The following is a 12,004-nucleotide window of genomic DNA, read 5'->3' as shown; positions in this document are numbered from 1 at the left end:
ATATGTAATTGAATAGTGATATATAATTTGAAGCCTAAATAATGTGTATTATGTGGTCATGTGCACTCTTAGGGCATGATGCCCCTCCCATCAAAATTTGAGGAATTTTTCAAAAAAATACCAACTGTACATACATACTCTTAAAATTTAGGGACGTGTTTTTTTACTTGAAATAACGTAAAGATGATTGACATAATGAGCAAATCAAGTCATGTATAAACTTTAACCCTTGCATGGATATATTTCTCATGCACATGATATAGAAGGTACAAAATTAAATGTAATTAAAGCTTATGCCAAAGTTGAAAGTTGAAAATCACCCCCCTTTTTTGCAATTCATGGATCAAAACAAGTTATTTTTTCTTTAAACATTGATGACAATGAAAACGTTTCATTTTTCTTGGTTACATAGATAAACTATAAGTAAATGCTAGATGTATATTAGCTCAATAGTATAGGTTTAAGCCGAATTCTATTTTGTGTTTAAGCCTAATTTCCTACTTGTACTAGAAATCTATTAATCATAGTTAGTATATGATTACTTTAGGATTTAATCTCTTATATATACCCATGCAGTACAAATACTGTGTTACAATGAGAGTGTAATACAAATCTTGTGTTATATAAAAATGTAGTACAAATCCTACGTTATAATAAACCCAACATGAATATATATATGAGGCTAAACCCTAAAGTAACCATACACTAATTATGGTAAATAGGCTTCTTGTACAAGAGAGAGACTTGGCTTACACACAAATTAAGATTGGACGTAAGCCTAAACTATGGAGCTAATATATCTCCAACAGGTTGGGTCTTTCTTAGTGGCTTAGAGCTTAAGATTCTTCATTATTTCAACTAAAAAATTCCAAGGGAAACAAACTGTAAGTTACACAAGTTAATCAACTGTCTCTGCAAACGTTTACTCTAGTTCTCTTTCTTGTGAATTCAAATATAGCGGCCATGCGTGTGATACAATGAATATGGCATTTACAGAAAACCGCGAACATGAATATGCAAAAGCTCAACATTGCTTGTGTAAGTGTCCCTTTCTTTAATTTCTTCAAGCAATGCATCCATGACGAAAGCCATCAAAGTAGAAAAGAAAAAAAAAAAAAAAAACTTACAAAAACAAAGAAAACAACTTGAACGAGTGAGCGCAATACTAAACTAAGGAAAAAATACAGCAGCCATAGAATAGGTTTGCAGACTTCATATTTTGAATAGTTTCGCAATATTGTTTGCTTGATACTACCTATATCTTCTGAGTACATTAAAAGGGATTGTTTGAAACTTTATCTGGAAGTGGTAGTTTAACTATTATATTGGTTTATCATACTGTGATTCTGTGCAAATGTTGCAGTGTCGATTTCAAAAAGTTTGACGCCACACGTCAAAGCAATATAGTTTTTTTTTCCATATCCGCATTAACCACTTAGAGTTGCATTCTTGGTATAATTCTTATGGCATGCATGCATTGAAAGTTGAAACTTATAAAACACATGAGACAATAAAATACCCTTACAGTTATAATGTCAATGTTTGCTACCTTGATTGCAATTGACCATTTTAATTTCTTTCTTGATTGGAATTCTTATAAATAAAAAAATAGGAGTAGTTGCAACTCTAGAATAACATGTCACCCATCTAATAATACTTTCGTAGAATACAAAGGTTAAGCTTACGAAGAGAAGTTTCTTGTAATAGTTAGTTTGCCCAATTGACTGGACAGCTTAAACTGATCATTCCAGTATTCCACAACATATACTCAAACAGATAGTAACATATATAATTTGTTTTCCTATGGAAACCTTGTAAGGGAGGACAAATTAATCCTAGAACAAATGAAACATATAAAAATGAAATTTTCATACAAAAGTATATGGAAAATAGGAGCAAATTGAAAAAAAAAATTGGTTGGTTTATTTGGAAAAAAAAAAAAACATATTTGTTATTGTTCCACATCCAACCGTGTCCACACACTTTTACATTATATTTACATTTTTCATATTATGTGCAAAATGGGGATATTTTGTAATGAAAGTATAAATATTATGTGAAACATCGTATATCTGGAATTGTGAAAAAAAAAAACTAATTACACTTCTTTAAATCTACTTTTTTCTCACATTCGAGCAAATAAACTTAACCAAACACATAGTAATCAGGCAAACACTCAAGGGTGCAGATAAAACAAACTTTAAAAAAAAAAAATTAATGGCCATTAACCTGACCTTAAATGAATTATGCATTAATAAAAGAAGCTTCAAACAAAAGATGATAGCTCTCAGCCAGACTTTGAAATGGACTTATATATGCACCAATTTCTCTCAAGTAATTTTCTAGAATATATATATATATATATATATATATATATATTGGAAATTTAGAGAGAAACAACATACCTGCCTATTGCACATCAAGTTGAAGAATTAAGTGAAAAGCTACAAATTAATTTTCATCAGCTTTCTATATTTCCTTCAAAACTTTCTGAATTAGACCACAAGAATCATAATTCATGTGTTAGCTTACTTGCACCAAGTTACTAAAATTGTATACATACTTCTCCCACACTTTGATGCATTGATTAGAATAGGAAAACAAATGAAACCTAGAACTTCTGTGATGCCAAACCTCATGCATAATTAGAATAAGGAACTTGGTACCTAAATGAAACATATGAAATTGCCAAACCTCATGATGCCATCAATAATTAGTCCGGTAATTAAGATGAAGAAGTGAAACTAGAACTATAATTAATATATTAAGAAAAAGTTAAATAAAAAAAAAAAGAAAAAAGAAAAAAAAAGATGTACTTTTGTGATCAAGAAGAGATTCCCACACCAAGGAAATCAATGAAGGGAATATCCTTGTGTTCAATGGATTCATCTCCTTGCTCATGCTCTGTGGTTGCCCTCAACTTCGTTAATGTGGGTGAGTTATTGCAAAAACTCACTAACTCTCTCCTATTCCTTCCGTTTGTTTCATAATCACTGCCAAGGTTGAAGCAGCCAAAGGGACTAGGAACAACCTTGGTGTAGTTTGGAACTAGTCCATATGTTGTAGAACCCTGATAGCTGCCATGATGAACAGAAGAATTTGGATGATATCTATGAAGATATTTATCAGACCGTTTTGAGCACTCCGAGTTAATGAAATTATTAGAACTAGAATTGAAGCAGGCTCTTCCTTGTCTTCTCATGAACAATTCCAACGAAGATGAGTTGCTTGATACTGTTGGCAATGAAGCAAAGTTCCAAGAAAGCGAAGAACTAGAGGGTGAATCTGCAAATATCCTTTCTTTAGTGGGGTTTCGGAACTCAAAGATTCTGCTAGTACTCTCAGACCCAGCTCTTGATGATGAGCTTAAATGATCACCTTGAGATATAGGTTTCCTTCCAAGAAAATTAGTACTAGAGGTTTTCGAGTAATTGTAATTAACTTCTTGATAAGTTCTCTTTCCACATAGCTTGGATTGTTCTCTTTGCTTCCTTGCCATAATAACATGCCAATGATTCTTCACAGCGTTATCGGTTCGACCTGGGAATAGCCTTGCTATGAGAGCCCACTTGTTCCCATGAATGCGATGAGCTGCAAGCAGTCTATCTTCTTCTTCCTCCGAAAATGGCCGCCTGTTGATTCTAGGGTCTAGTTGATTAAACCACCTCAATCTGCAACTCTTTCCTACACATTCATAATTTTATTTTAATTAAAAAAATTATAAATAAAAAAAACCCCATTTGTTAGATTCTCTTAGATTTAGTTTAATAATTTTCTTCTGTGTCATGATGTAACAAATATCAAGTCCTAAAATATTTTGATCAGATTAGTAGGTCGGAAAGATGGTCAAGCTAGTCCAAGTGAATATTCAATTTCAAGCTAATAAATACTCTAATCTATAGTAAGATCCAAGATTCCCAAAGAGAGAGAGAGGGGGTTAATTAATATTATTGATATAGATGATGATAAATATTTATACCTGATCTTCCTTGAAGCTTCTCAGCGATTGAGTTCCAATTTTGAGCACCATATTGTTCCACAAGTTGTCTGAGTTTTTCATCCTCAGCTGGCCTCCAGTGTCCACGGGGACAACTAGTACTCTTAGCATCATCACTAGACCCAGCAGCTCCAGCAGAATCTTCCATGGCAGGCCGAGCAATAGAATTGTTGGACATCAAATACACCAAAGAGGAGTCCACAAGAAGATATATAGAAGAGGCAGAAGGAAATGAAATGACCACCAACAGAGAATAAGAAAAGTGGGGGAGGGTTGGTTTAGGGTTGTGGATGGGAAGTCACTTTTGTTGGTTTTACACGACACATTAAGCCTGCCTTGCCTATGTAATATATCTATGTATTATGTATATATATGTGTCTTATGTCTACACCTATTCTCATTGGACCACGACCTTCTCTCTCTTATTTTCCCAACTGTTTTCGTTTCTTCTCTCTCACTTTCTCTCTCTATCTTAAGCCATGGTACCACGTTAAATCAAACCTAGCCAATTAGGCACCTTATAATTTTTGTTAAAGGGACATTTCTCCTATAGTGCAAAATTAAATAGGTTTGCTAATTTCTTTCATTTAAAAGGTGTGTATCTTATTTATCAAACAATGTGGCTTAATTAAGACTTAATTAAGACTTAATCATTATGGGCTCTTAATCAAATTGATTAGTTTCTAGGAAATAGCAAAAATGATGAGGAGGCCATGCATACCTCGAAGAGATTCTGGTTGCTGTGTGCCCTACTTGAAACATTGGCTCAGTGGTTGCACACTCCATGTATGTTAGTAAATAGATAAATGAGATGAACTCCCCTTAGTATACCACATAAAAGTTGGGGTATATTTAGTCAATGCTGAATATGAATTTTTTTTTTTTTGGGTATAAATAGAGGTATTTATCAGAACAAGTTAATCCATTAATTAAACTTTGCTCTATTTAGCTCATCAAGTTCTCAGTGGAAGCAGTTTAATTATCTGCAGCTGGACCAGACAATCCTGCATCAATTTGATTAGAAGAACTTCGGTAATCTTAAAGGTTGTCATGCCTCAAGTTGTCAAGAATATATTGCTATAATTGCAAGCTATTAATATATTCACAAGTGCCATTAAGTCGAGCAAAAAAAAAAAAAAAAAAAAAAAGGTAGTCCTTAAATAAAGGAATTTGTTTCAAGATAATCAATTTGATTCCAAGAAGGATCAGACTTTTTTTTCTCTTTTTTGGCCACAAAAGGTAAGAACGACATGGTAAATGCACAATTTTGTTTTAGGTAACAGTAAATGAGTAAGGAACTAACTTTTGAAACCCATAACCCTAAATTCATAGGCTTGTGCTAAGTAGCAATTTTCTTCTATTAAAAAAAAAAAGCTTTTTTTTTTTTTTTTGCGTGTGTGTGGTGATAGATAGATATTGAGAGAGGGAGGGGTAGGATTCAAATTAAAGACATGAATTATCATAAAAGATGTTATTACCACTAAGCTATCACTTGAATATCTTAGTAGCCATTTTCATTAAGTTATGAAAGTATCCATCTCATGAATTTGTGCTTAAATCAAATAATAAATTGGGTAACTTGGCCAAAAACCTTTAGATCAAGTGATTTTTTTTTTCCTAACAGAATAGAGACGTCCATGGCTTGAATCTTTCTCCTTAAAAATGAATTTGAAAACTTTAAAAATAAATAAATAAAACCTTATGTATCCTAAATGCCTCCTAAAAATAGTATGATGTTTTGAGGAAAATCCAACTACATAAAATTAACTTGATAATAACAACAAATTAACGTTGCACAAATCTAGTTAAATCTCTTGTCCATCACCAATTATCTTCATTTCTTAAAGTTAAAAGGAGAAAGTATTTCATGCATCAATCGTACTTATAGATTTTAAATTTAACTGCGTGAAAGTCCAATATAGAGTTATGAGATTCACACACTATAAGAGAAATGATGAACATATTTGATAGATGAGATGGTTGTTATGGTAAAAACGGCACAATCACAATGCAACAGAACCCAAAAAACAGAAAAATCCGGATTCAGATCCTCTAGAGTTCCTAGGGTACTCTACCAAGTAGAGTTCATTAAATCCTAACCACTCTTTAATGATTTAATGGTCTAGATTTTGCCATGTCAGCATTTCATTAACAATCATCTTAATTGTTTTGTTTACAACATTATTTTATTATTTCAAGAATATTATTAATGAAATGCTGACATGGCAGAATCTAAACCATTAAATCATTAAAGAGTGGTTATGATTTAATGAACTCTACTGGTAGAGTACCCTAAGAACTCTAGAGGATCTGAATCCGAAAAATCCTTAATCTAAAAAACACTATAAAAGAAAATAAATGCACAAATTAAAGGGCGAAAATTCGAAAGGTCAATAAATGCATGTTAGTTAATTTACAGGACATATTTGCTGGATTTCTCCATGGCTTGAAGGAAAATCTGTCAGGTTCGGGCCTCAGGTTTTAACCAAATGCCGTGCAATTACAGCATCAAGAAAAGTATGGGTAGACCGTCTGCCATTTTCCATACTTATTCCATGCAGATGGCAAGTCAAAAAAATTTGGAAAAACGTTTATGAATATTAGTATTATATTTTTTTTTTTAATAGTGTTTCTTAACTGATTGAGATTTGATACCCCACGAAATCAAAGACCTTTCTTCCCATCTACATATGCTTAAAATAGCTTATCTATTAACATCACCATGAACCAGTTTAACTATACATCATTGGCCAGGTTGGTATAAAATCAGTATCTAATTGTAACCGGTGGATGTGCCAATCCAACGGGTCCATCCTACATCAAACGGAATTTTTTTCGCCCTTTGTTGAATTCTTTCAGGAATTTGTAGTTGGGTCTTGGGTGACACAATATATAAGGTTGATCTGCATCTTGATTTGTCCGTCTAGATCATTTGATTTTGGATCACTGGCTCTCGATATGTTAGGTTTGATTTTTTGGGATCCCCTTTGACCCCCATTATTAACTGGTTGGTTTTGGGTTAGCCGCCTCCATCAGTCATGAGTTTAGGGCACTATGTATATTATTTGAAATATTTTTAAACTAATTAGGATTGATTTCAAGTAAAATATATTTTTCTTTTTTTCTGTAGGGGGCTGTTGAAATTTTATATATTAAGAAAGTAGCAATATTTTGGTGGGAAGCCAGAGGGAAATTATTGAGTACTCTCGGAATACAATAAATGCATACTCCTTCCTCTCACATAATTATGAATTCTACTAATTTAATTCATGATGGGACTTACAATTCATGTGAGATGGGGGAGTACGCATTTATGGTACTCTAGGAGTACTTAATAATTTTCCCAGAGGAGATGCTACGTCCACAACATTTTTACAACAAATTACAAGTGGTTAGTTGTTATTGGTTTGATTTTGAACTTAACACGAAGATTGTTTTTTTGCCCCAACAATAACAACTAATAACAACTTGCCACTTAGGATTTGTTGTAAAAATGTTGTGAATATGTTGTAGACATATCATTTCTCAATTTTCCCATTAGAAGAAGGTATAATGTAATTTGTTTTTTAATAAAAATAGTGTAATTTGAACGTCTGTTTTATAATAATTACTTTTTACCAACATATTAAGATATATATACTATTTGACACACTTAATGCGGACCTTGACACACTTGCACAACACAAACACTTATATAATTGAATCACAAACAAACTATTACATGGTATCACATCAAAAGTCAAAACCATAACATTTGACATTTAGTTAATCTCATAATATTGTGTCATATAAGTTTTTGAGATTTCACAATTTTTTTAAAACATCATTATTCAAATTTTTTTAATTGATTTTAAACTCTACTATATATTTAAACATTCCATTATATTCTTGCCTCATCATGATTTATTTAAATGGTAGAATAAATAGTTCCATTCAACATACAAATATAGTTAAAATACATATCTATTAATAATTATCATAATTATCAAATTTTATGTTTAGACAAAAATATAAAATAAAGAGAAAAAAAATACCATATTATTAAATTTTGTCATGCAATACACGAGCTAGCCTATAATCTATTTTATATATATATCTATATATATATATATATATATATATATATATATATAATTGAAGTATTTAACTTTTGGTTAACCTCACAAGACTTTACCACGTAAACTTTTGAAACTTAACAATTTTCATGTCATTATCTTTGTGTATATAATATATATTAATTGACTTAAAATTTTTTTTTTCTATATTTAAACACTCCATTAGAATATTTCCACACGAGATTTTCTTTAAATGGTATAATATAATAGATAGGTATATATACAAATACAATCATAATAAATGGCAATTAATAATTATCATAATCATATTTTCTTTAAATAGTATATAGATACTTTCATATACAAAAATAATTATAATAAATTTTTTTAATAAAATAATATAATTATCAATTTCATAAATAGATAATAAAAAATAAAGGAGAGAAAAAAAATTTTAACTTTGCATGGCATATTGACTAGTTTATAATCTATAATCATATATATATATATATATGTGTGTGTGTGTGTGTGTACATATGTATATATGAAAATGTTTGACTTTTAGTTAACCACATAATATTTTGCCAAATAAGTTTGAAGACTCATAATTTTATATATCATTATTCTATTATATAATTTTTAATTTTTTTAAATTTTATTCTATATTTAAAAATCATTAGAATTTTCTACAATTAAAATAAAAATACAATTAGTAACTATCATAAGCATCAATTTTCATGTTTAAATTAAAAAAATAGCAAAAAAATCATATTTTGTTAAACTTTCACTTGCATGCAGCACAAATTAATATAACTAGTATATATAAAAAATTGAAGATGTATGACTTTTGCTTGACCTCGTAAAATTTTGCATTATAAGCTTTTGTGGCCTTACACTTATACATGTCATTATTATTATTATTATTATTATTATTATTATTTGATTTTAACTTTTAAACCATCCATTAGAATCTTGTCATATCGCTTGCAAAAAATAAATAATAAAATAAGAACCTTTTCATATCATATTTATTTTAAAAGGTAGAATTAACAGATCTATATATAAATACAATTATAATAAATTCCTATTAATAATTACTATAATTATCAAATTTCATCTATTGAGAGAGAGAGAGAGAGAATTTATATTTTTGTTAAATTTTCTTGTTTATTACATAAGCTACAAGCTTCTTTTTTCTTTTTTCTTTTTCTTTTTCTTTTTTAAAGAGACATAAGTTACTAACTACTAGTAGTAGTTGTGCGCGTATGTAAAATAAGGTATGTTTTCTGTTATACATATTATCGCGATCTATTTCAAAACCCTTTGTTTTTTTCTTTTGCAATTTCAGATTGGTAAGAAAAAGATTATTGAAATATAAGAAATACAACAAATTTAGCTAGCTACGAAGGTTAGCAAATTGACTAATATCCCACTTCAATCAAATTAAGATCACCTATCTAAACTAATATATGTAAGGAGAGGATTACTTGTTAAAGTAAACTATTTGAGGAAGTGGCCAAGTTGAGCTGATGATATCTCTAACACGAAAATGACGGCAACAGAAATGAAATGAAGATATGTTATATGGAATTTGCACTTTATTCTTTTGGCAAAACCAAACTGCCCAATGAGAAAGACATATGGGACTTTTCAAACCCATAATATCGTATATGGAGGCAACATGCTTTTATTGACTTGCACATATATATATATATATGAATAATTCACATGCATATCGTATTTGAAACAACATAATATTTTCTTACTACTGTGAGTTTAAACTTTAAACCACCAATTATTTCCTTTCTCACACTTGAGAATTTAGGGGTATGATACCAACTTATCACTGAACCAATGAATCTCAGGCAGAGTAAACATTAAATTGATTACGCAGATAAAACTGTGTTTTCTAAAGCAACTTCAAGAAGTAATGACTAATGACAGCTATAATGACCCCCAAACCACAATGTTGTCCTCTTGATTTTAATATTAAAGCCGTAAAGTAACGCGTAGACGACTTAGAAGGATTGCTAACTTGCATAAGTTACAATGTTGAATTAATTCTTTAAACAAAAAACTTGGGAAAAAATGCCAATAGAGTTTTAGAAATTATTAATGTGACATTAGAAGTTCTTTGTTGGAATTGTTACATCGGTCAAGAAAAGTCATTTATGATGACATGCCTCGCTATTTTGAGCTGCATATATACCAATTTTTCTCTATCTCCCATTTGTCTCCAACACAGAAATGGAAGCCTTCTCTCTCCATATATGTTAATGTGGGTGTGTGTGAAACAAGCTGCAGAAATAGTAGGGTTTGAAATAGCTTTCAAACAGTAATTGCAAAGCATTTCTGTTACTTGCAGAGCCAAACATCCATAATTCCTTTGAGATGTCCTTATATGAAAACCATAATATACCTTTTTCTCTCACCTTCCCAATAAGAAACACATAAAAGTAACCATCTCTTCTCTTCTCTTCATAACCTCACCTTTTACATCAACAGGCACTGAAAATATGCAACAAACTACTTTGACTCTTCACGTCCCACCTTTCTTATACACGACTACACGAACGCACCCACTCAAAACAATACCTATTTCTGTACTCTATCTTTAATTTGCAAAACTTTCCCATTTTTGTTATTCTCTCAATAAATGAGTTTTGTTGCATGGTAGTTGGTAACGATGCTGGCTTCATAAATATCCACACAAAAATGCTCTCACAAACTCTAGCTGTAACTTCTTTGTCCGTTCTTAGCCAAAAAATAAGTGGAAAATTTTTGAGTATTGAAATGACTTGGCAAATTTCATGTGAGAGATAACATGAAGTCTTTATTCTTGTAACCAAGATAATTGAAGTCTAAGGCGTATTTTATTTTTCTATTGAAAGACAAGTTGGATTGCATTTTCTTCATGTTTTGTTTTCTTTTTAATTCCAAATTTTATCTTCTGTTTCATGAAAATGTCTCATCATCATTTTATTTTGTTGTCCTTTTACAGTCTTGCACTAATAAAAATATTTTTTTATCTTTTTTTTTTCCCTGGTAATAGTACGTAAAATAAAGAAATAAAGTAATAATTATAGACCAATTAACAAAGATAACATAAACATGAAAGTCCAACAACTCTTACCAATAAGCTTACAATCCGGTGACACCCTTCTCCCTGCCCTTCAAATTAGCAAAACAAAAAAAAAAAAACAAATAAAATAAAAAAAAACCATTAACAAGTCTTTAAGGGTCTCAAGTACCATAGATGCTTACGTAAGAATATTTCTTTGGCTTTATCTTTTCCGTGCCTAAAAGTATAATAATAATCTTATGCGTCAGATATATGTATACCCGTCCACAGTTTGTAAAACTCATATATTTGAGAGATGGAAGATGTATATATTAATTATCTTATACAATAAATATCTTCTTCTACTTTAATTTGTTTTCCCTGCGGTAAAGATTAAGGGTACTTCAACCCAACCTATACTACTTTCCTGTTGGGATTAATTGCAGTGCCAGCTCATATAAGCTATTGATGCAGCCGCCTAAGGCCCCAAATGAAAAAAAAAAATGCCCTTAAATTTTAACCAATAGTATTAATTAAGCCAAAATATTAACCAATAAATAAAATAATAATTTCTTATCAAATGAAAAAAAAATAAAAAAGATAAAGAAATATTATGTCCACAACATTTTTCACAACATTTTTACAAAAAAAAATCTTAAAATGGCAAATTGTTAAAGGTTGTTATTGACAGCAAAAAAAAAAAAAAAAATTAGTGGTAGGTTCAACTAGAACACAAGAAATAACTTAACACGTAAGATTTGTTATGAAAAATATTTTGAATGTAACACTTCTAAAAGAAAAAAGAAAAAAAAGAGAGTAATTCACAATATTTTTTACTATAGTCGAGTTAGCAAACTTTTACTAGTTTTCAACTAGATTCACCACTAACAT

General features: G+C 30.3%; 1 protein-coding gene across 1 annotated transcript; it reads right to left on the bottom strand.

Moving 5' to 3' along the window:
- Positions 1-2,725: 2,725 nt before the first annotated feature.
- On the bottom strand, positions 2,726-4,329 carry LOC142620038 (uncharacterized). The gene is made up of 2 exons (XM_075793478.1): positions 3,980-4,329; positions 2,726-3,684 (listed from the first exon to the last, which is right to left on the bottom strand). The coding sequence occupies exons 1-2, from the start codon at positions 4,173-4,175 to the stop codon at positions 2,825-2,827; spliced, it is 1,056 nt and encodes a 351-aa protein (XP_075649593.1). The 5' UTR covers positions 4,176-4,329; the 3' UTR covers positions 2,726-2,824.
- Between the last annotated feature and the right edge of the window lie 7,675 nt (positions 4,330-12,004).

Source organism: Castanea sativa, chromosome 12 (genome assembly GCF_040712315.1).
Source record: "Castanea sativa cultivar Marrone di Chiusa Pesio chromosome 12, ASM4071231v1".
Classification (NCBI taxonomy): Eukaryota; Viridiplantae; Streptophyta; class Magnoliopsida; order Fagales; family Fagaceae; genus Castanea; species Castanea sativa.
This window is presented reverse-complemented; position numbering and strand designations above follow the sequence as displayed.